This window comes from Mercenaria mercenaria, chromosome 12 (genome assembly GCF_021730395.1).
Source record: "Mercenaria mercenaria strain notata chromosome 12, MADL_Memer_1, whole genome shotgun sequence".
Classification (NCBI taxonomy): Eukaryota; Metazoa; Mollusca; class Bivalvia; order Venerida; family Veneridae; genus Mercenaria; species Mercenaria mercenaria.
The window spans coordinates 3,725,236-3,751,389 of NC_069372.1; the positions used below are offsets into that span (position 1 = coordinate 3,725,236).

General features: G+C 36.8%; 1 protein-coding gene across 4 annotated transcripts in view; it reads right to left on the reverse strand.

Moving 5' to 3' along the window:
* Positions 1-4,458: 4,458 nt before the first annotated feature.
* LOC123533906 (cytochrome P450 4B1-like) overlaps positions 4,459-26,154 on the reverse strand; it is a 28,859-nt gene continuing 7,163 nt past the window's right edge. Inside the window, exons 2-13 of one of the 4 annotated variants that reach the window (XM_045315884.2) lie at positions 20,338-20,444; positions 18,584-18,788; positions 14,213-14,340; positions 13,027-13,154; positions 11,658-11,720; positions 9,293-9,416; positions 7,945-8,077; positions 6,671-6,794; positions 5,936-6,131; positions 5,717-5,799; positions 5,256-5,321; positions 4,459-4,734 (exon numbers count right to left, since the gene is read on the reverse strand). In XM_045315884.2, the coding sequence (XP_045171819.2) occupies positions 4,635-4,734; positions 5,256-5,321; positions 5,717-5,799; positions 5,936-6,131; positions 6,671-6,794; positions 7,945-8,077; positions 9,293-9,416; positions 11,658-11,720; positions 13,027-13,154; positions 14,213-14,340; positions 18,584-18,788; positions 20,338-20,444 (1,457 nt within the window). In that variant the 3' untranslated portion in view covers positions 4,459-4,634. Of the gene's footprint in view, positions 4,735-5,255; positions 5,322-5,716; positions 5,800-5,935; positions 6,132-6,670; positions 6,795-7,944; positions 8,078-9,292; positions 9,417-11,657; positions 11,721-13,026; positions 13,155-14,212; positions 14,341-18,583; positions 18,789-20,337; positions 20,549-21,376; positions 26,091-26,154 lie in introns of those variants that run through there. The other 3 variants (XM_045315880.2, XM_045315885.2, XM_045315883.2) reach the window with 3 other exon arrangements.

Below are 26,154 nucleotides of genomic sequence, written 5' to 3' on the forward strand. Positions count from 1 at the left end.
GAAGATCCCATGAAAAATGTGACCTCTAGAGTGGTCACAAGGTTTTTGTATTTTTAGACCTACTGACCTAGTTTCTGAAGGCACGTGACCCAGTTTCGAATTTGACCTAGATATCATCAAGATGAACATTCTGACCAACTTTCATGAAGATCCCATGAAAAATGTGACCTCTAGAGTGGTCACAAGGTTTTTGTATTTTTAGACCTACTGACCTAGTTTTTGACTCCACGTGACCCAGTTTCGAACTTGACCTAGAAATCATCAAGATGAAGATTCTGACCAACTTTCATGAAGATCCCATGAAAAATGTGACCTCTAGAGTGGTCACAAGGTTTTTCTATTTTTAGACCTACTGACCTAGTTTTTGATTTCACGTGACCCAGTTTCGAACTTGACCTAGATATCATCAAGATGAACATTCTGACCAATTTTCATGAAGATCCCATGAAAAATGTGACCTCTAGAGTGGTCACAAGGTTTTTCTATTTTTAGACCTACTGACCTAGTTTTTGACCGCACGTGACCCAGTTTCGAACTTGACCTAGAAATCATCAAGATGAACATTCTGACCAACTTTCATGAAGATCCCAAGAAAAATGTGACCTCTAGAGTGGTCACAAGGTTTTTCTATTTTTAGACCTACTGACCTAGTTTTTGAAGGCACGTAACCCAGTTTCGCACTTGACCTAGATATATTCAAGATGAACATTCTGACCATTTTTCATGAAGATCCCATGAAAAATGTGACCTCTAGAGTGGTCACAAGGTTTTTCTATTTTAGACCTACTGACCTAGTTTTTGACCGCACGTCACCCAGTTTCGAACTTGACCTAGATATCATCAAGATGAACATTCTGACCATTTTTCATGAAGATCCCATGAAAAATGTGACCTCTAGAGTGGTCACAAGGTTTTTCTATTTTAGACCTACTGACCTAGTTTTTGATCGCACGTGACCCAGTTTCGAACTTGACCTAGATATCATCAAGATGAACATTCTGACCAACTTTCATGAAGATCCCATGAAAAATGTGACCTCTAGAGTGGTCACAAGGTTTTTGTATTTTAGACCTACTGACCTAGTTTCTGAAGGCACGTGACCCAGTTTCGAATTTGACCTAGATATCATCAAGATGAACATTCTGACCAACTTTCATGAAGATCCCATGAAAAATGTGACCTCTAGAGTGGTCACAAGGTTTTTCTATTTTTAGACCTACTGACCTAGTTTTTGACTCCACGTGACCCAGTTTCGAACTTGACCTAGATATCATCAAGATGAACATTCTGACCAACTTTCATGAAGATCCCATGAAAAATGTGACCTCTAGGTTGGTCACAAGGTTTTTCTATTTTTAGACCTACTGACCTAGTTTTTGACCACACGTGACCCAGTTTCGAACCTGACCTAGATATCATCAAGATGAACAATCTGACCAACTTTCATGAAGATCCCATGAAAAATGTGACCTCTAGAGTGGTCACAAGGTTTTTCTATTTTTAGACCTACTGACCTAGTTTTTGACCGCACGTGACCCAGTTTCGAACTTGACCTAGATATCATCAAGATGAACATTCTGACCAACTTTCATGAAGATCCCATGAAAAATGTGACCTCTAGAGTGGTCACAAGGTTTTTCTATTTTTAGACCTACTGACCTAGTTTTTGACTGCACGTGACCCAGTTTCGAACTTGACCTAGATATCATCAAGATGAACATTCTGACCAACTTTCATGAAGATCCCATGAAAAATGTGACCTCTAGAGTGGTCACAAGGTTTTTCTATTTTTAGAACTACTGACCTAGTTTTTGACCGCACGTGACCCAGTTTCGAACTTGACCTAGATATCATCAAGATGAACATTCTGACCAATTTTCATAAAGATCACATGAAAAATGTGACCTCTAGAGTGGTCACAAGGTTTTTCTATTTTTAGACCTACTGACCTAGTTTTTGACCGCACGTGACCCAGTTTCGAACTTGACCTAGATATCATCAAGATGAACATTCTGACCAATTTTCATAAAGATCCCATGAAAAATGTGACCTCTAGAGTGGTCACAAGCAAAAAGTTTACGGACGCACGGACGCACGGACGGACGACGGACGACGGACACTGCGCGATCACAAAAGCTCACCTTGTCACTTTGTGACAGGTGAGCTAAAAAACCCGATCCGAATGTGCAGAATTACCTTAAACTGCCATCTGTTCGTTACTAATTCAATTTTCAAGTCTTATGTTGGGAGCCAGCGTAGATTAAGCTCAGCTGTTGTACCAGTTTATTACCATGTCTTTCGGCTTTATTATTGGAGAAAAAACCAAAATGTGCCCTCTATACATTATTTAGGCACCTGGATGGAATCACACGTCTTTCGCAGGTCAGCTCTGTGGCTTCTTCACACGACGACCTTGACAGGCCTCATACAGTGGGGGTCTATAATTCGGGACAGCGATCTTAAACTGCTCCCTTGTAGCCATTGTAAGTCGCTATTAAATTGATTTTTGTCAATGAATGGGAGATAATCGAGACTTAAGTAATGGACAGTACATAAACATTTATCGTACTAGCTCGGGCGCCAAGGCACCAGAAAACCAGCATTTTATTTAATCAGTCGTGGTTTTATTTCATTTAGGTAAAACATGGGTTATTTTCAACCCCTACCTCTGTTCACTGGTCTTTGGAAAAAAATATCTGAAAGGTATTTTACCTTAATTGAAAATTTATGATTATGGACGCTTTAGGTATAATGTAAAAGCATTTCTTCGTCCTAAGATCTAACTTTTGAAACCGTATTGATTGATGGATTCTACACCACGAGGTTTCCAACAATTATTGCCGAGGGGCAAGTAATTTGTAATCAGCTACTTTAACTACTCGGCCAAGGTGCCGAAATGCTCAAAAAGCCAAGAAATCATTACGACACTGGTATAATACAGCCACAATGCTAAAAAAGACAAGAAATAATTACGACACTGGTATAATACAGTCACAATGCTCTGTTGCACCTCAAAATGGTAGCAACGCATTTTGGTAGTCACTATCAAAATTCGGCCGAGTTTTGGTTGTCACACTCAACGCAATTTGGTAGTTTACAAACATGTTGTACCAAAATGCGTTGGATATGTACACATCCAACGCAAAACGGTATTAATAATAATCACATGATTTACAAAAAGAATATTTTGAGACGAATTGACAAAATTATTTCAAAGAGAGTCATGATGGAACTTAGTCGCTCATCCGACCTTGGCCTTTTGACCTTGAAAATATAATGGGACTAGATTTAGTCAAGAAGGACAATTGGAACACACGTGAGAGAGGTCAATGTAACTCTAACTTTGACATACATCGAGAGATATTGAAGGAACTTGGCACAACTGTTCACCACCATTATTTGATGCGTCGTTCGCATGACCCGGAGACATGTTTCACAAACGCCCATAAGTAAGTATAGACTGTTTGAGATTAAAATTCAGGAGATTCACGAGAAAAAGATCACATAAGACGGGTTGTATAATACCTTTAAAAGTATATGCAAGGTAGACATGCAACCTTTATCAACCAAAAATCTATAGAATATTTCAATGTTGTTTAATATAGTAAAATATAATTAAATAATTTCTGAGTAAATGATATATTTCTTACCCATCTTAACACACAGAACCCACCATTTCCATGCGTTGTCCGTGGAGGACCCCAAAATACCACTCGCATGTATACACCAAAATAAAAATATAATCTAACGATGGAGGATTTAGTTTTTTGAAAATTATTCGAGTAAGCCCACGCCCACATTTTACCATTCTTTTACGTTGTGTCTCAAAGGTATCAGTGATGGACTCTCGAAACCACTACAAATCTTTTTTTGCCGGAAATATTTATCTAAGACCCCTAAAACACGCACACAATTCACCATTTATGTTTATGTGGGATGTTTAAAAAAATATCTAGGTACCATCCTCACATTTATACTTCGTTTTACAGAATTCAACATTTTCGTGCTTTAAAAAATCTCGGTGGACTATCCCTCCAACAACACTAGCACTAAAACAACAAAACAATTCAATGTTATTGCATAGGAAGCGTCGTTTGATGCCTCTTTCACACGCAGAGGAATCTACATTTTAGTTGTTTTTATACGAAAACTATATCGCAGGAGAGGAACTCCGAACCCCCAGTTCCCCACCATTTTTATAGGAGACATTCCCTCCTTTTATCTCCCTCTTTTGTGCGTAATGTAAAAATAAGCACAGCCCCTGATGTAGGAAAAACTACCAAAATACGTTCCATTCCATGATCCTTAACACATCATTAGTTCTCTTGCAATGCATTTTGTCGCTACCAAAACTCGGCCGAATTTTGGTAGCGACTACCAAAATGCGTTGCTACCATCATTTTGCGGGACGTGCTAAAAACAGAATATCGACATTGTATAATACATACAACCAAAAGACAGAAATAATTACGACACTGGTATGATACAGTCTTTCTGTAAAATCTGTAAAATAAAATTTGACATCTGTTTGTCTTATGAATGCTAAACCATGCCGAAGTATATTATATGATATATCTGTCACTTATTGCATCCACTTCTCCTTCATCTGTATTCAAAACTTTCTGTTCCATTCCTCATCTTTGATCAAAGTGAATGTAGACGCCGTCTTTAGCCCTTGTCACAATTTCAGCGATCGGAACAGCCTCTTTGTCTGGGTCAACCCTAAGAGTATACCTGAAAATTATAGTAGTAACAGTAAATTTGTGTTCCTTCACATGACCCTAAGAACAAGATTTTTACGTTTCTCTGGCAGGAACATGAAATAAACTTTTCTAAAAGTTACTATAATTATGTTTTCTTTTTTTTTCAATATGCCTGTTACTATACAGTTCATTGAACCGGCGAACTCCCTAGAATGTTCACAGCTTTGCTGCGAAAGCAATGATATTTCAGTTAAGTTAAGGGTCCACTGTTTACTTCTGTATATGTTTAATGTTAGAGAATAGATCTACCACGCCCACGGCTCTGTTGGCAACTTCTTCCCAGGTTGAGATTTTTTTTAAAAGTCGGTAGAACCTCATTTCTAGACTACATGTCAACCTCTGTAGAGTTTCATTATCCACAAATAACGGGAATCTCACATGGGTATTTCATCGGAATCCTGAAAAAACTTATTATCACTAAACATAAATTTGGAGACAACATAGAAGGTGAAAATTGTCGAAATACATTTATGACCTAATTAAACAATGCACCTTTTCACAACTCTTGCGATAAATGTTTTAATCTCGTTCATTGCAAAGTTCTGTCCAATACAATTTCTGAAATGTTCAAAACATAAAGATAAACAGTATCACATAAGGTAATTTATGAATCAATGAAAGAACAGTTACTATATTATAAACAGCATCATCATGGGGTAGGACGTAAATTGTGTCTTTCGGTGGTTTAAGTGAGAAGATAGATATGGCTGATTTTGTTGACAAATCATCACCATAGGGCGAATATTTTACCGAGCATGTGAGTTTTTCTTTTACTTTGGAAATATTGCATGCATTCTGTGACCATACTATTTATCTCCTCAAAGTCTAACTTATTAAAACGACTTACATTTGATAACATTTTCCCCTTATTTATATTTGCAACCTTCAACGCAGAAATTATTTTATTTTGGCCTATATGAAACATTTAGTGGATTTAAAAGAGCACAATTTACCTCTGGCCAGCAGAAAAGGGTATGAAAGCATATGGATCTCTGTGAACACTGTTTTCTGGTAGAAACCGTTCAGGGCTAAATTCCTGTAAACAGAGTTAAGAAGGCCGTATGTATATTTGTTAAGCATATGCATGACAAATCTAAGAAAAACGCTTAAATACAAACTAGCTAACTTGAAGCAATTTGATCAAGCTAAGAGTATTTTAAAGTTGTCCTTACCCAGTGATTGTCCCAAACTGTCGGATTGTGATGGACAAGATAATAGTGGAGATCTATAATCTGTCCTGGGGGAAATGTTATCCCATCTATTGTAAATGGGCTTTCTACAGTTCTAGAGCCGGCTGGTACAGGTGTATACCATCTCATCACCTCCTTTATAAAACAGAGCATGTATTGGAATTTGCCAAGGTCCTCTCTGTAATAAGAATTTAAGAACAAATTGGTGATTTCTCTGCTTGTTGAGATCTTTCCTTACAATAAGACTACAGATCTATTGTAGGTTTTAAAATCGTTTGAAAGAAGAATCTTTTGGAATGCAGAGACCGTGGTTGCATTCTGCTGTAGACAAATTTTGTTGAAAGTAAGTTCCTGCATTTATCATTAAATATGTAGCTGTGGTTACTTTTATAAAATTGAAATTAAATGCTCACTACCGACATTTTATAGAGCGATAACTACACTAGAATTTAATGTTAAACAAGACTATTTGTAAAAAAATTTGATAAATATGCAAGCAATAAATAATAATAATAAATATGCAGGTATACATATTTGCTTTTTCTTGCTGTAAAGTTATTGTTCTTATAAACTGATCATGTCTTGTACAATATATTTCAAAACATGTAGTCGTATATTAAAAAGTTTACATAACTGTTAGATTTAACAAATTAATATCTCTAACTTTTCGACAACGTCTATGTTACTGAAATGAAATCGCATATAAACTATACATACGAATTGGGTTCTTCTTTTTCATCCAATATGTCTTCTACTTCTTTTCTTACTTTGTCTTGCATCTCGGGATATTTAGCCAGAGACCACAGAACCCAGTTGATCACTGATGCTGTCGTGTCATGACCTAAAAACACATTTTAAAAGAAAAAGTTCAGCTTAAAGAAGTTTGAGGTTACTAGGTAACAGATGGACATGTACCCCCTGTACGAGCATTTAGGTCCAGGTAACCGACTGCAGAAAGCCGATTTCTATATGTGTTATTGTCTATATATGCACGTGCTGTGTGATGGCTTTATGATATTTATTGAAGTATTATAAATACATTTGTACCCCGTTTTTTATATATTTCGCAACTTAAAATCAGCAGCTTTCTGCCATATGTGCTTCAATTATCGGCTCAGACATCTCCTTCTTCTCATGAATCTATTTTTTCACCTTTCATTTTACCTTTCATATAGTGCCTACAAATGAGTCAACTTACCACAGAGGATGTTTTATTATATTAATTGAGCCGCGCCATGAGAAAACCAACATAGTGCGTTTGCGACCAGCATGGATCCAGACCAGCCTGCGCATCCGCGCAGTCTAGTCAGGATCCATGCTGTTCGCTAACGGTTTCTCTAATTGCAATAGGCTTTAAAAGCGAACAGCATGGATATGACCAGACTGCTCTGATGCGCAGTCTGGTCAGGATGCGCAGTCTGGTCAGGATCCATGCTGTTCAGTAACGGTTTCTCTAATTGCTATAGGCTTTGAAAGCGAACAGCATGGATCCTGACCAGACTGCGCGGATGTTGGTTTTCTCATGGCACGGCTCATATGATAATATAATAATAATTACTGCAGCTGCTGTAACATGTTAGTGGTGGTCTATTGGTAACACGCATTACAGCCAATCGAGGTCAAAGGATTCGAATCAAAGGATGCGTAGGCTTGTCTGGATCCATGCTGGTCGCAAACCCACTGTGTTGGTTTTCCCATGGCACGGCTCATATGAAGTTCTGGGACTGATCAATAAACTCAGCTTTTCAACTTTTGTCCATATTGGGACATAACCCGTATCATGCTGGACACGATTGATTCTGCCTTTGCGACAAGGCCAAATCATGATCAGCCTGCACATTCGTGCAGCAGTCTAATCATGATCTGCACTGTTCGCCATCAGTCAGACTGTATCTTTTTTGGTATGCATCCCTTTTAATAGTTAATGGTACTGTCCAAATTGGAAGATGGACTAGTTCATTATAGAAATTTAGCAAGATAAGGGATATTACCCGCAAACATGAAGGTGTCTACTTCATCTCTAATCTCTCTGAAAGTCAAGCCTTCACCATTTTCATCCTTGGCAGTAATCAAAATATCTAGGAAATCTAAATGTCTCTTTCCGATCTTGGATTTTTCAGCTTCCTAAAATTTATAATGTTTAATGGCAACACACTAATAGGTCATATAAAAGTTTCCGGATTTTCAAGGTGTAGGAAAACTCAATGTGTCTCCCTCAAGGCTTATTTTAGGTACAGGTACCTTGGGTTTAACAAACCAGGCGGTTGACTTCTCCGCATGTAAGATTTCTATATCCCAAAAAATATAATTGTTTGCTGGAACGGACCCATTTTTACACCTCAGTAATGCACTTTGTAAAAAAACAAAACAAAAAAAAAAAACAAAAAAAAAAACGATGTATCATTCTGCATCACTATTAGATACAAACGCGTTTTGGACTAGAGGACCCTACCCTTGCACATGATTTACGTGCTGGAAGACACAGTGTAACTAACCATGCCTTTCTTAGCTAATCTCTAACACTAGAGTGTATAGTAGGGTTAGATGTATCAGTATATCTGGTATGTGAATATATACCTAGTAACTTCAAAAATAGTAAAAAGATCGACCCAAACATTAAGGGTAAAACCAGGCCCTGTTCGTTTTAGATAATATGGCGAGATATCAAGCTTTTCGTGGTAGAGGAAAACCACAGATGCCCCGCCGGACACTATTTCATTAAGGGAGAGCAACTGGGTAGAACCACTGACCTTCCATAAGCAAGCTGGATGACTTCCTCACAAGTAGAATTCTGCACCAAAAGCGAGGTTTAAACCCACGGCGGTGAGGGGCAAGTGGCAAGTGATTTGAAGTCTACCACCCAAATCACTTAGCCATAGCGACTAGAATGCGTTGATTTTCAAAGTTTCAAAAACTACACGAGAGCTATCATTAAGTCTGTTACATCTGCTTAGCTCAGTAGGTAGAGCGTTGGTCTACGGATCGCGGGGTCGTGAGTTCGATCCTCAGGCTGGGTGTATGTTCTCCGAGACTATTTGATAAACGACATTGTGTCTGAAATCATTAGTCCTCCACCTCTGATTCATGTGGGGGAAGTTGGCAGTTACTTGCGGAGAACAGGTTTGTACTGGTACAGAATCCAGAAACACTGGTTAGGTTAACTGCCCGCCATTATATGACCGAAATACTATTGAAAAACAGCGTTAAACCCAAAACAAAAAAACAAACAAACATCTTGAAATAAATTATCTATCGGAAACATTTAAAACGCCAATCATCATAAAATAAAACTCAGAAGAAAGATCTACACGTACAGTAAAAAGAACTGGCACCACTTACAATTGTTCTTTTCCTCTTCTCGATTATTTTTGTTGAAAATTCGTGTACTTCATTACACAGTCTCTTGAACTCCTTTCCATCGGATGTGTTATAATAAATAAAATCAAAATATATAAATGGGTTTCTGAAATGTAAATAAAGCAATGTTTTAGCGTAGTGTAAATACATTTGGAGGATCCAGGCGACACATGAATATTAAATAAAATAAGTTTTAGAAAACTTGTAACCTAATGAAGCTTTCATTTACATAAAACTAGAAATTATTTATATCATGTTCCGTGGAATATGTATAAAATGTCCGCCATTACGTAGAGAATCATTAGGTTAAAACACACTGCAAATGTTCCAAGATCGAAATGAAACGTAACACTATCTCTTTTTCTTAGATGCCTGCTGTATGATAGTTTATCTTAAAACCCTTATCATGCTAAACACGACTGATTCTGCCTTTGCGACCAGTGTAGATCATGATCAGCCTGCATCTCCGTGCAGTCTGATCATGATCTGCACTGTTCGCCATCCAGTCAGTATTCTTTTTTGGTAAGCGCCCCTGTAAACAGTTAATGGTACTATCCAAATTGAAAGATGGACAAGGTCATTATAGAAATTTAGCAGGTTAAGGGTTCAATGAAAATAAGCGAAGTACGTAATCTCCGTATACAATTTCGGTATTCTCCAATTTGGCGGGAAACCATACGCGAGCTACATTTACGTCCAAAGTATGCCGAAATGCCTAAAGAGAATACATTATCATATGTATGGTGGCATATTTCTGCCGCGAGATACTAGTTGGCTATCACGATAGTACTGTAAACTTTTCAAGAAATCTATACATTTTTTCTGAAAACATTTCAGCAAAATATGATATTTTCTAGATATTATATTTGTTTCCTGGAAATATTTTAGCACAAATTTTCGCGTTAGTGCTTGAAACTGCCACGAGGTACTTGGTAGCTATCACGATAATATTCTAAAACTTTCAAGAAATGTTCTGCATTTTTCTGAAAGCATTATCGCAAAAAAATATTGTTATCAGGATGTTAGAATAATTTGTATGTTCGTAACACATTAAGCACAGATACTGCTTGCCTCCCTTTCCATGCTATTATTGCTATAATTATTGTTGAATTGCTATTAATAATAGGATTTGGGTCATTTGCGGCTGATTTGAGTTAATTATTTTAATAGCTGGATCCCAGCATCACACATTATGTCACATACAATAGTTAAAGGGAACCAGATATTTGATAGAGCAAAATTTAATACTCGTTGTAAAATACTACGTATAAATTTGGACCAATCAGAAAACGTTCTATAAATAGCACCAATAAAAGCTCACGTCTGCTAAGGCACAATCTGACTAAAGTACATCTCCTATTACGCTACGCATAGGATCTGAGAACGACCTATTCATAGCCTCGTTCTAACGACCCTTTAGCTAACCAATCACAGCCTAACTTACAACATTTTGCAAATGTACCTGTAGCCTTGACTTTTGATATTTACAATTCTTATGTCGTAATGTGTCAGATAGCCGGTTAGCTCAGTCGATAGCCCGCTTGCTTTGTAAGCGAGGGGTCCCGGGTTCGAATCCCGGAATGAACGCACATTTTCTTACTCTTTGACTTTTAGAACAAGTCGTCTGATTGGATAAAATAAAAATAGCAATACTGGAAATCCAAAATGTACAGAAGACGAATGTGAATGGGTCGTTCTCAGATCTTCGTTTAGAAGATCAAGTACTTTAGTCAGATTGGCTAAGGCATAAATAGGTAGATGGAGGATAGAGAGATTCATTCCGTATCCAGTGATAGAAGAAGATACATCGAGAACTCAACTAATAATTTATCCCAGTACGTTGATAAGGAGGTTATTGCAACTACACTGTCAGGGCGGATAAATTATTTAAAAGAAGACGTTTGAAGTTCATAGACTAAAGAACAGTTGCGGAATTTCCACAAGGTTTCGAGCTATAGGGCCAGCGCATAGCTTGACCTTAAGGGTAGTTGAATGCTATAGACGATAGCAAATACGGGCTGAGCATCGGAAAGCAGAGACAGAGACCCAGAGTTTGGTAATCTACTGAGATAGTAGGAAAGTTCCAGCTTATAGACGGTTCAGCGTTATTGGCGAAGTAGAGCCAAGGCATTGGGGATATACATATATGGTAGTTGAATGCTACAGGTGATAGCATAAAGGCGCTGAGCATCTTTTCAGAAGACTTCGCTTTATCAAGATAAATTGTTTAAGTATCGCGATAGCTACCTAGCTATCTCTTGGCAGAAAAATGCCACCATACTTATGGAAATACGGGGTTGCTACATTAAACAGAAAAACGCTACTGGTACTGGTAAGAGAACTTTACATGACTCTGTTCATAAGCAGCTGACCAAGCCTGTGTGTGGCAGCGACGTACGGGTGTTGGCTTCTGAAACAAATTAACAGTCAAGTGTACTACATGTAGTTAACAAATTTATTGTAATATCATTGTCAAGCATTGAACACAACCTGATAAAATAATAGGATACTCAGTTTTATTAAGCTTGTTCATGAGAGGTTATGCATTGTGCTACACCTATACCTCTCCCGAACACCAGTTTAAGGTTTAGGAGTATATCACCAAAACACAGAAATATTTATAAACGAACAACATCGTTGCCAATATTTTACCTGACCATTACATGTTCTGCCGTACTGTCCTGTACTGAAAATATTCTGAAAAAGTTGTCCCCCTTTGAAAATGAATGCCATTTGTAAAGAAATAAAAATAAACAACTGCTGAAAACTGTGTTCCACCTAGTTATGTGAAATTTCAACACTCGCACGCTATTACAAATGCATCTAAACAAACATGTGTAACAGTTCCTTGAAAATGGTGAGTTTTTAAAGGCGCTTGACTGTCTGGAAGTGGGCCTATTTGGACAGTCCTTTTTCGGAATTCAATGCTTATATAAGTATACTGACACTTGTTTTGTAGAGTAATATACACGCTATCATTACAAAAACAACAAAACAAGTGTCAGTATACTAATATAAACATTGAATTCCGAAAAAAGGACTGCCTAAAGGGGCCCCACTTCCGGACAGTCAAACGCCTTCAAAAACTCACCATTTTCAAAGAACTGTTACACATGTTAGTTTAGATGCATTTGTAATAGCGTGCGAGTGTTGAAATTTCACATAACTAAGTGGAACACAGTTTTCAGCAATTGTTTATTTTTATTTCTTTACAAATGGCATTCATTTTCAAAGGGGGACAACTTTTTCAGAATATTTTCGGTACGGGACAGTCCGGTAGAACATGTAATGGTTAAGTAAAATATTGGTAACGATGTTATTCGTTTATAAAATATTTCTGTGTTTTGGTGATATACTCCTAAACCTTAAACAAAACTATCATACCATAACACTCCATGATGCTAAAGAATAATGAATAATAAAAGCATTCGGTCAAAGAAATTAGAGGGGCGGAAACGTGCTCTTTTGTTTCCGCTAAATTTTGTCTTAATTACTTTATTAGATCTACCACCGTAATTTAATAGTTCTGAATAGAAATTTCGAAAAAACTTGACTTCAATTTGTAAAGTTTATTGAGCGATACATCTATGTTAAAGGGATAGAGATCTATACCAGTTCTAGTTGAGCTAAAATTGCCGTTTACTGAGTACACTAAATAACACCACAAATTCATGTTAACAATAAATAAACATATATACATATATTGGATATTTTACCCCGTGTTTTGCACAGTGTCATCATTATATGACATGACACATCGTAGCATGGTATCCAGTGTGGCTCGGCTCAACATCGGGTATACATCAATACTCAGTCCGCCCTCGGACATTTCATCAACCTTTTCCTGAAACAAATGGAAACGATAAAAATGTAAAGGTTAATGGGATGTCGTATACTTTCGAAAAACAAAATGTTCTGCAGGGTAGAATGAAGAAAAGTGTATAGCCGCAGAATTCTTGGTGGGTAAGAAAAAAAAGTTAAATACTATATTTAGGTCTGACGGGTTGTAATCAGTACATTTTGCATTTCTATCGACCTTCCCTAAGCCAGCACTATGACTTTCTAAAAAGACGAGCCCGGACAAACGAGTTAGTAGTGCAAAATAAGAGAACTTAATCGTTCAGACACAGAAGTCCTGCGCAATTCATTTTATACAAGTAATGCTAACCTTCTTTTGAGAAACCAGAAGCAAAGGAAACTAAAAATGAGTCAACAGGATACGAATGCCTCAACCATATGATGTTAAGACACAGGAGTCTGAGTCCTGTATTGGCACATGCCATAAGACACAGGAGTTTGAGTCCTGTATTGGCACTTGCCAAAAGAACAAGTACAAGTATACTGAACTTACGGACTTAAAAAGACAAAAAAGTAATGTATACATTTATTACATCATTAAATGATATATCTCCTTGTTATGGTGAAAATTAAGACCAAGATATTTGAATATCCCTCTATACATATAAAAGTTATTGGCAAGATGACAATGACATTTTTGACCTCTTAATTAATGCAATCTTGACATTGAAGCTAGGGTCCAAGTGTAACATCTGACACATCGTTTTTATTTATGGTAAATGTTTGTGCCAAATCATTTATATATACATCTATGTAATCAAAAAACAATGTTATAGACTGGATAAGAAAAATGAATTACAGACATCTACGAATGACCATTATCTTTTTTAGCCAGGTGTGTAAGTCTTGCATGCAAAATTGTATTTATGCAAAGGTACTTGTACATTCATACATTCATACAAAAGTAAATACTTGACCTTTAAGGTAAGTGTACGGGTGTTAAATCTGACATGTCATCTTATTATGTTGATCATTTGTGTCAGGACAGGGGTAAGAGTATATGACCCATACTTTTTAATGGTTGGGGGCATAAAAATATGTTACCATAAAAATTCCAACCACATGATTGAAGACGCTGACGTATGGCTTTAAAATGTCAAAATGAAAAGCTGGTGTCAGCAGACGTCTATTCCGTTCCCATTTCTTCCCATTGCTCACCAGCAGCCCGTCCCCTGAAGTCCAGATAAAACGTTCTCAACTTAAGAACGTTATATACTACTACATGTACTTACCAAATGTTTCTTTGAAAGCCAACACGAAACAATAGTGTTAAAATTAACATTTCCCGAAACAGCTGTACCAATTTTCTATATAAACCCCTGTACATATTGGAAGAATTTGAAGTATTTGCAAGGTCAAAGTTCAAGTACACATATTCACATTTAAAAAAATGTAGGTAAGTAACAGGGTGCATGTACCACGTGACTTTTTCGCTAATCTGGGGTGCCAAAAACATGGCGGGTTCCTCGATAAAGGTAACATTTTCTTAAATATCTTTTCACCAACCTGTTCAAATGAAAGGAAACATAGATGAGTGCCGTCTCATATGAAAATCCAACACTCGGCTACAAGTTTTCTGTCTCAAAGTCCGTTCGTTTTCTCTGTAAGTGCAACTGCGCAACTGAAGTGAACAAATTTGATGATGTTAAGACGGGGGACATTTTGGCAAATTTAATAGATAAACCCTTTAAGAGGCCGTAAAAGACTAATTTGCGACACGGATATTTGTACGAGTATTGTCTTGACATATACACTTTAAGAAATTACAAATTAAAAGCCTTCGGTAGCTTCCGAGGCCGATTTATCAAATTGCTAAGCAGGGGTCCGTTTTTCTTGATGCTAAGACGGGGGCTTGATTTAAAGATTTGTTATTGAAAGTCTTTTGTATTTCATTAACCTATTTCATTTAAGTTTTCTCCATGTTTATACTGCTTACTGTAAGAAAAATTTCGTTATATGTGTAGTAAAATTCAAATGGTTATGACATATGAAAGCTTTTCGCCGAGTGTAAACTGTGAAATTGTACCTATTAAAGGTGAACTACTTAGTACTTAATTTGACCGATTTTATTGAAAATGCACCAACTTTCACTTTATGTGCTACATTTCTAGGTCGACTAAAATGTCATGTCTAGATCATTCTTTGTAACCTTTGTAACAAATACTGTTAAGTTTTTGAAAAAGCAACAGTTTATATTTAATTCTATTTCAGGCGCGTTAACTTTAAATTCTTTTTTCGGCTGAATGAAATACATTTGCGCATCTGACATTAGCGTCAGTAACAGATGTCAAAAGAAATCGGAAATTGTACTGGTTTCGTTGGTCATAAAATGTACATGTTATTTCCAGATATCTTACTTTAAGACATTTTGTTCGGAATGTCCATTTTGGTTTAAAAAATATGAAATATTATTATCAATGTGGAAAGGTATATAATTCCAGAAAAAGCCTTCTGCGTGGCTTTATTTCCAGAAAGAGGCGACAGAAAGCATGGACCTTATAACTGCGGCAATCGGTCTTTCCCGGTGAGACTAATAATATTATTACTAGTATATTACGACCTTACATTGGCATATATTAAGCACTGCACATTTTGACCATCTCCGTTTTACTTCTAGAAATTGTTTTGACTATAATGTGGCTTACTTTACATCTTTCACAGCTGATATGCCGTGGTTTGCAGGAGACTGTAAAGGGTGGATATTTTGGTTCTGTGTTTCAATGACCCTTAATCATTCCCACACAGTATCCTTTGGTGTCCAACTTTTCATTTTGTTGTATCGAATAGCCTATACAGTCCACAGAATATCATTTTACTGAGCCTGTAAAATGTCCAAAGTCGTTTGAATGAAGTACTGGCCTGCGATGTATACGCTCGAAACCGATTCTCATCTTTTTTGTAGATCGATTAATATACATGTAGGTTTAATTCTTTTTCTGTGTCATTTGTTTTTGCAACAACGTACTGAGAAACTTGATAGTGTCAACGTTTTTGCATGCATTTATAAATAATTTTACCTTACTCACAACTTATTTGTCTTTATTTATTTTTCATTTTATGAAAAACGCCAGTTGTATTGTGATCAGTTTATCGAACCATTGTTCCTGGGAAAAAACCGGCACCATATTCAAATCTTCTTAAAAGAAATGTCCACTTTCTTTCATAAGAGACATAGTCGGTTTCGGGCTTCGAATCATGGTCGTCTGTGAGAGAGATCTTACAACTCGACAATTGAGGCGGTCGACCTCTTTATAGTATGATTAAGTATCAAAATGATCACTGCGTCTATTTAACCTGTAATGTGTTTTATGATAAATATTGGCCCTGAATTATGTTTTCTTTTGTTGTAATTCAATGGTTTAAAAAAAAGTTCTTTAAACTTTAACCTTCGAACATTTACTTTGATTTCACAACACATGTGAAGAAATTACCAGCACATAAGATTGATAATCCAATACATGTATCTAAATAACATTCTTAAGGCTTTGAAAGTATGATAATTTATTTCAAACTGCAGTTCAGATATATATTCCAACAAAAGCGATAAAAACAACACACAATTATGATCTAAAAAGAAAAAAAAATTGAGATTAACATTGCTGTGCAGATTCTCAGCCATTTTCAGTGGTTGCCTTAAGAAGCAAAGCAAAAGTAAGAACGGTTAACATTTTAATAATTAGAGACCTGTTTCAGCTAGAGTTATCGAAAGTTAAACCAAAGAAGCAAACTAACTTAAACAATGAAGACAAAACTAATGCGATAAAAACAGACTTACTATTTTTCCAAAGCCTACCTGGAAATGTAATAAAACTATTAAGATAGGGTGTCACCCAGGTATTGAAGTACTTCCGAGTCGTTGTATCCTAGGAAGCAGTTAATTCTTTGAAATTTGAAGTTCCCGATTTGAAGCCATCTCTACTTTGACTTGTTTTGACATTTTGTGTCATTTCCTATGTCTTTAACAGTTGTTTTGTCCCTGTATTTTTCAGGACTACATTTCTTTGCGGAAGGATTAAAAACTGTTCCAGACTGGCGCCATGACAGATGTGGGTTTGAAATCATAAAGAGTGACTGAATACTTTGATATGTAGCAAAGAAGTTCATTTTTGATGATAGTGTGATTTATTGACAAGGACATTATTAATCTTCAGATATACAGAGCTCTCAATGCTGTAAACTTGTTGTGAAATTCGCCTTTGAATCCCTGTCAAAAAGTGCTTGCTTTACTATACAGCAAAGGAGAAATTGTGCCGGGCCGACACCATAGAGTGAAAGTTGGTGATTTTTTCATTAAATCAGTCAAATTAAGTATTTCACCTTAGGTAAAATTTCACAGTTCACAGTCGGTAAAAAGCCTTCATTTGTCATGACCATTTGAATTTTAACATACATACAACGGGATTTTTCTTATAGTAAGCAGTATAAACATGGAAAAACTTAAATAAAGCGGGTTAATGAAATACAAAAGACTTCCATTACCAAATCATTGAATTACGCCCCCGTCTTAGCATCAAGAAAAATGGACCCCTGCTTAGCAATTTGATAAATCCGGCCTCGGAAGCTACCGAAGGCTCTTAATTTGTAATATCTTAGAGTGTATATGTCAAGACAATACTCGTACAAATATCCGTGTCCCAAAGTAGTCTTTTACGGCCTCTTAAAGGATTCATCAACTGAATTTGCGAAAATGTCCCCCGTCTTAACATCATCAAATTTGTTCACTTCAGTTGCGCGGTTGCACTTTTAGAGAAAACGAACGGACTTAGAAACAAAAAACTTGTAGCCGAATGTCGGATTTTCATATGAGACGGCACTCATCTAGGTTTCCTTTTATTTGAACAGGTTGGTGAAAAGATATTTAAGAAAATGTCACTTTTACCGAGGTATCCGCCATGTTTTTGGCACCCCAGATTAGCGAAAAAGTCACGTGGTACATGCACCCTGAGTAATTTAAAAATGAACTTACTTTCCGCGTGACATGTTTCTTGTTAGACGAACGATTGTATTTTGTATTATCCCGACAAATTATATTCTATGGTTATAGCCACTAGACCACGTGGTGAGAGATTCAATGAGAATTATACAAACGATTGCTCCGAGATAGACTGTTAGAATGTTTAAAGTCGAAGGGTGCTGCCACTGTCAATTTTAGCATTATAGAGTCTGTAGGTTTTTACAATCATTGTGTGTATCATAGCTATTCGGTTTTTATGCTATACATTTTGGTTGTATCTTGCATTCAATGTACATGTATCTCAGAAAAGAATAATTTACGTCTTAATCCAACAAAGAGAAATATATTCGTGAAATTTACAGTATAGTGGGGGCAACTGCCATCGACATTGAAAAATCAAAGAGATGTCATTTAGTAGGAATATAACAATAAGCTAAACGCCATTTTTTCAATCTACATACCGGCCCATGCAGAGAACATTCTGTAAGGTCCCGCCAATCCATGCCGCTTTGGAACATTTGTAGCCGACAGAACTTGTCTCAAAATATCGGGACTTGCTGGGAATATTCCTGGTTTAATGAACAGCAACCAGGCTACAAACCACTTTGGGGATGCTTTGTCCATAAACTCCAGGAGGAGATGTTTAACTTCATCTAACGTGTGTGCCTATTTACGAAGAAATGAACTTGAATTTTACAAGGCCATATGTCTTGTGTGCCAATATTCTTTTGAAGAACTACATCTGTCAATAAATTTAATAATAATCATCATCATAATCATGATAATGATAAATAAAAAAGAAAACAGTTTAATTTTCTTGCAGCTGTACTATAAGTATAAGTTGTAGATCTAAACTATATCAGTTAAAATTTACAGAAGAACGTGTATCAAAAAACTTTTTTCAAAAATTCTATAGATTTGCACTTTTAATAAATCACTGATCACCTAAACATTACTTTTCCGGTTTAACTATAACGAAATATTTATTTCTACTTTTATCGTGTCCAATGTACTGCTTTGATGCACATCGTGGCTGAAAAACAAACGGCTTTTTGAAAATTATCTTGATACTGTTGTACATAATGTAAACGTCATCTCTAACAGACGTGAGCTACGTTCTTCTATGACGCAATGACAAAACGTCTAAGTGCTACCATCCACATATGAACGATTTACAAATTTCCTCAAACAAGAACAATGTTAGTGGAAAATAAAATAAAAAGAAAAGCATTGATTCTGTTCAATTCTATCTGTAACACTGCAAGTTATTTTAAAATCCCTTCATGGATGGCAGAGTTATGGACCGGACACGAAACAGACCCTGTTAACGTTTGACCTCTAAGTGTGGCCTTGACCTTGGAGCTAGGGGTCTGGGTCTTGCACATGACACGTCGTCTCATTATGGTGAACATTTATACAAAGTTATTTCAAAATCTCTTTACGGATAACAGAGTTACTGCCTGTACAAGAATTTACACTGACGCACGGACGCACAAACATACACATGGACGGACGGACAGTGCGATTTTAATATGCCAGCCTTCGGGGGCATAAAAAGTGCCTTCTATAGGGGTTCAGATATTATCTGGAAAAGCCCAAAGAAGTCGAAGCGCCCTCTGTCGTTAAAAGGGAACCGGTATTTCTGGTTCCTTCTTTGTTATAATGTCTATGTAGCTGGATACCAATATCACTACATGGTACCCTTCTAAATTCTAGTTTTCAGGTGGTTTCCTATTAAAACTTTTAGATGATGTTATATACGTTTGAATTTGATTATAGGCCTACAGACGGAATAATACATTCTGAATGAAAGAAATGTGAATGAATAATGACACTTGATGAAACACTTGTAAAGTGTATTAAGAAAGTTACAGCTGGTCATTAGCAAGTTAAGCCTAGGAAAAGAAATACGGCGGTGAAAAAATAAAATTTCAGATGTAACAATTTAAATATAAATGCGGGAATTTTTGTGACAAAATGTTGTTTTACACTACTGATTATTTTTTTCCATACCGTAAACAAATTAGAAATAGAAATTGGGACAAAGAATATTGGCGGACATTCCTACAAATGTTTATCAGCGGTACACGATTATATGAAATGGATAGCATATATACGTTTATCGGCATTACAAACAAACGAACTGGTTAGCATATATGTTAAACAGCTGATTATGAATCTTCCTGTTATCGATGATAAAATATGACTGACAAACCTTGTGAAAGAGGCCTAACAGCCAGTGGTTATCCGGATGCACAGGAATCCCTTCCACCAACTTTCTCAACTGCAACCATTTTGTTGTTATTTTATAAACTTTCCACACTACAAATGTTAAAAGTACAATTATAAAATAAGCGATCATTTTATGTTCACTGTTATCAAACTTGTATAGGTCACGACTGTATGCAATATTGTATGCTGTGTATCAACGAGTGTAAAGGTTAGGGTTTAAGTTTAGATAGGTTTGACAGTTTACATACAATTCTTGCGTACACTCAATGCCAGCGGTCTATCTTTATTTACCTGAATAGTATACGGTTACGGGCAGTACATACCGCTGAAAAAAATCATTAAAAATCCAATTTTGAGAAATTCCAGGGAAGTGTTTCAGCGGATGTATTGAATATTCTTAGAACTTCATCATGTGACATTTTCAGCCTGCCGATAAAAATGAGTAAAATTTCGGTTTCAGGACACTAAATTTTGAGGCAAAAATGGCACAAAATGGACACCTTGCGCGACCTGTACCGTATTATCTGCAAATGGCGGGCCTAAAACACATGTATTTTTTAAAAGTATGTGACCAGACTAAAAACAATGGTGGGAAGAAAAAGTGTCTCATAAGGTGGGTGCAGGGGAGCGGTTTCGTAGTGTTGGCCCCTGTCGATTTTCTGTATAAACAGGACAGGGTAGATATAAAGGCATATCTATCTTACTGGTTATTTATCATTATTAATTCTTTAATATATCTAGGGAATGTGGAACGGTTAATGATTCTACATGGCGGGTGTTTTAAAATTCCTAGCTCCGTACATAAATATCAGAACAAAAAGTCGGCTAGACTGTCATCCATCCACTTTTTTTCAAGTGAAAATTAGGGAAATAAAGTGGTGGTTGGCAGACACATTCCACACCACCTGGGTATGCATCTATGTTCGTACTATAAATATATGCTACGAAATTGAATTTAAAATAGAAATGGATGAATGGCAGAGTTCAAAGTGAGGCCCGGTTAGGCTATTTTTGGTCTATAAAATTTGGGTGCTTTGGCCGATTTTCACTACATCTGGCGTGGAAAGCGACAGGTGCATAGGACCGGAGAGGCGTCTTTATGTAGTCTATAGTATCTGCAATGGTCCATAGTAGTTTCAAAGAAAAATAAGCAAAAACGAGATTTCTCTGGATATTTTAACACTGGTACCCATTAATTTGCACATTTGTACATAGTGACTTTTTACAATATTTTATTAAAAAGACATTTTCTGTTTTATTTTGCTAAGGTGACTTTGAGAAAAAGGTTTAAGATCTGAATCTGAATTTCCCTTGGAGGTTGGCCAACATTGTATTAGCAGACGACTCACTCATCGGGTAGTTTGTAGAACACAATATTATATTCTTATTCAATGAAAATATAATGTGCAGGTTTAACAGATAAGATAACAGTTCTATTTAAGCAACTATAACTTAATCAACGCCTTGAAATGTCTGATGGTTGCGGATTTTTGGTAGATTTATTTTCTGTTTAAATGCCAGTCTATGAATATACATGAATGAGAAACAAATACAAATTTAATGTGCCTCATATCTAAGATGAACTCTGCCTGACCTAGCTTGTGATGTAACCATGGGCTGGATTACCTTATCATTGATAGATCTTATATAATCTAAATGGTCAGTGTGAATGGATACAGGTTGAATAAGAACTGCTTGTTCATTGATAATTCATCCGCATTGTTCATGAATGGGGCTATTTTGTGTAGCACATGAACATCCTTTGGATGTGATTCGGGATAAAATAAAGATGCTATATGATTGTCAGAAATACACTTGTAACTTTGGTAGCGGGATAAACCCGCAACTAAAAATGAAACAAGACAAAATAATAACCACTATTGGCGCTCTGGTTTATGTTTAGACCAGTTTAGAGGTAACTGACCTCCGGTCTTACTTTACATGTAATAGATACAGTACGAGTTTTTCTTCAAAAGTGTCCTCTTACAGACGTAAGAAGCCGTTTCGCTAGGACGAACACCAATATTGTCCAAGGCGAAGCATGTCTGACCTGACAGTTCCCCTTAGATCGCGCGACTGACTTATTATTTTCCTTTAGATCGCACGACTGACCCTTCAGTTTCCCTTAGATCGCACGGCTGACCTGACAGCTCCCCATAGATCGCATGACTGACTCTTCAGTTCCCCTTAGATCGAATGGCTGACCTGACAGTTTCCCGTAGATCGCATAGCTGACCCTTCAGTTTCCCTCAGATCGCATGGCTGACCTGACAGCTCCCCATAGATCGCATGACTGACTCTTCAGTTCCCCTTAGATCGAATGGCTGACCTGGCAGCTCCCCATAGATTGCATGACTTACCCTTCAGTTTCTCTAAGATCGAATGGCTGACCTGAAGGCTCCCCTTAGATCCTGAGCATGACACATCAACTCATTATAGGGAAGAATTGTGACATGTAATTTTAAGCTCCTTTGATGAATGGCAGATTTATAGACCGGACAAGAAACATACAATGTTAACCTTTGACTTCTAAGTGTGACCTTGATGTTGAAGCTAGGGTTCTTGGTCTTGTGTCTGACACTTCATCTCAATATAGGGAACGTTTATTCCAATTAATTTTAAAATCTCCGACAAGAAACAGACCATGTTAACCGTTAACCTCTAAATGTGACCTTGACCTTAGAGCGAGGGATCTGGTTGTTATGCATGACACGTTTTCACGTTATGGGGAATATTTATGCCAAGTATTTTCGAAGTCCCTTGATGAATGGCAGTGTTACGAACCGGAAATGAAACAGACCCTATTAACCTCTGGCTTAACTTCTAAGAGTTAATTTGATCTTGGAACTAGTGGTCTGGGTCTTGCGCGTAACACATTGTCTCATTATGCTAACATTAATTCTAAGTTGTTTCAAAATCCCTTCATAGATGACAGAGGTAGATACCGGACACGAAAAAGATCCTATAAACCTTCTAAAAGTGTATGACCTTGCCCTTGGAGCTAAGGATCTTGCACTTGACACATTGTCTGATTATAGTTACCATTTATGTAAATATATTTTAAAATCCCTTCATGGATGGCAGTTATGGAACGGACACAAAAACAGACCCTGTCAACATTTGAACTCTAAGTGTGACCTTGACCTTGGAGCTAGAGGTCTGGGTCTTGCCCATAACACGTCGACTCATTATGATAAACATTTATGCTAAGTAATTTCAAAATCTCTTGATGAATGGCAAAGTTACAAACCGGAGACGAAACAGACTCTATTAACGTTTGACTTCTAAGTGTGACCTTGACCTTGTAGCTAGGGGTCTGGGTATTACGCGTGAAACATCGTCTCATTAAGGTAAATACTTTTGCCAATCTATTTCAAAATCCCTTCATGGATGGCAGAGTTACAACTCGGACAAGAATTTACAAAGTTACGGTCGGACGGACGGATGGACAGTGCGATTTTAATACGCCCACCTTCGGGGGCATAAAAATCAAAAAACTTACTGTAGTGTAAATAAAAGGTTATTTGCTGAAACATCATTTAAAGATGTAAAGGAGTTATTTAAATATAAATAAATAAAAACCTAAAATTATCAAATGTTTTTGTAAAATTTTTGAAATAGATATATGCTTAATAACTTAATTATAACATAATATATTAAGCCGCATTAGCTCTACTTGGTTTAATTTGTGCACCAGTCAGTAGTGTACATGTATTTACAACTATGCTTTGCACGGAGTGTCACGGATCAGAGGGGTAGAGAGACTGGCTGTACTCATCACTATAACCCGGCGCTGAGTTAACAAACTGTAGGGAATCTAAAGTGGTAGTATATACATGGCATGTGACCGGACAATTCCCTTAGATCGCATAACTGACCCGACAGTTCCCCTTAGATCGCATAACTGAGCTGACAGTTACTTGGTCCCGGTCAACAATATTTTTTGTATCTTATTCAACAAAATACACCAAACAAATAATCGGTTAAATCAGAGATGCCTATATTGTGAATGAATTATTTCCCGATGTAGGTTCATTCTCGTTCATAATGTTTCGTAAGTCGGCCGTTGCATATTGTCGATAATTATTACCAGCTAGCACAAGAGTTTCACGGACCCCATGGCAGGGCTTCTTTTTTCCTTTACACAGACCTGCACCATACCAAGTTAGTCAAATTATTCAAGTTTATAAATTAAGATCACAACAAAAACAATCTCTTACATTATTTTCATTTCTTTCCTAAGCATATTTTGAGCAATAAAGTTCGTGTGGTGCCACATCCGCTGTTACAACTGCTCAAGTGCTTTCTTACAACAAAATAACACATTATAATAAATAGTAAAAATAATATTGCAATCATTAAATCAGACATTAACCCGGTCAGTCTGAACGGAACGTCAGAAGCCTCCCAGCACGTGTTCTCGTGTATATAGGTCACGTGATCATCATAAGACTTTCTATAATCATTTAGATTATTAAGTTTCTCGCAAATACTACAGTAACTGGATGGCATCGTAAACATTTCAGAGGCAACATATCTGTCTTTATTTCGAATGAAGTTGGTATAAAGCTTTTCCGAGGAGCCAACTTTAAACAAAAATCTGGCCAAGGCTTTTGCCGATTCAAAATGGGCGGCGTTTATAAAAGTTTCATTTGGAAGGGCGTGGTCATAATCCACTCCTCCACGAACCACTAATACAACATCTAAATTATAATATCTGAAAAACTTCTCTGTCACATAATCTTGACATAAGCTGTTTTCAAAGCTGAAATAGAACTTATAATCCTTGTTAATTCTTGAGAGCATATCATTTTTATCATGAAATAAATTATCTGTACATACACCAAATATGTCAACTTCTACTCCACTGCGCTGCAGCTCTGACACAAAATCATCCCTCTTACTTACTGCTCCACAGTTACTAACTAACCAAACAGCTTGTTTTGTTTTACGTTGGAATATTGCACTGAAATTACGCTGTTGAATTTCTTTCTTCCTCTCCAACATTCCGTAAGGAAAAAATATATCTGCGTCCAATCGGTATGACATTGACCAATTCATTGTGTTCATCCAACTGTTGTGTCTGTAAGCAATTCTTTTATGATAGACAGGTGATTCTAAACCAAAAAATATCCATACTTGATCAATGTTCCTTTCGCCTTTTGAAACTGGTGGCGTGAAGTCTAATTCTTGTGTAAACGTAAACACTATAGCTGCATATTTTTGAAGATCAGTTTTGCTGTCCGACATTCTGCAGTTATTATAAACACATTCGGAGGCCAAAACTCGATTTGCAAACCCAAGATGTATCCAGACCGGTTTGTTGTACCATAAGATATGCCGCATGGCATTCTCATTGGGAATAAGTCCAGTTATATTTGTTGTCTTGTCCTTATTTTGTCCTCCTTTATCCTTATTTCGAACTCCTTTATCCTTATTTCGTACTCCTATATCCTTATTTCGTACACCTTCGAACACATTGATAAGAGTTCGGTTTTGGTTTTGCTTTACCGTCTGATCTGAAACTCTATTTCGCATCAGCCTCTTGACGCTTTCAAAAGTTGACGATACGTGCGCGGGAACCAGCCAGTATCCTTTCATGTTAAACTGAATGTTGACGAATGTAATAAGGAATATTGTTATAATCACTAAAATAAGACAAAGCCTGCGAGCGCATGTCAAATAAGTACTCTTTACCATCCCGAGTCGCCAGAATTAACAGGAAACTACGAAACACTGAAATAAAAACAAGTTTTATTACGGTTAAATGAGAAACGGTACAAGCAAACACACATACAAC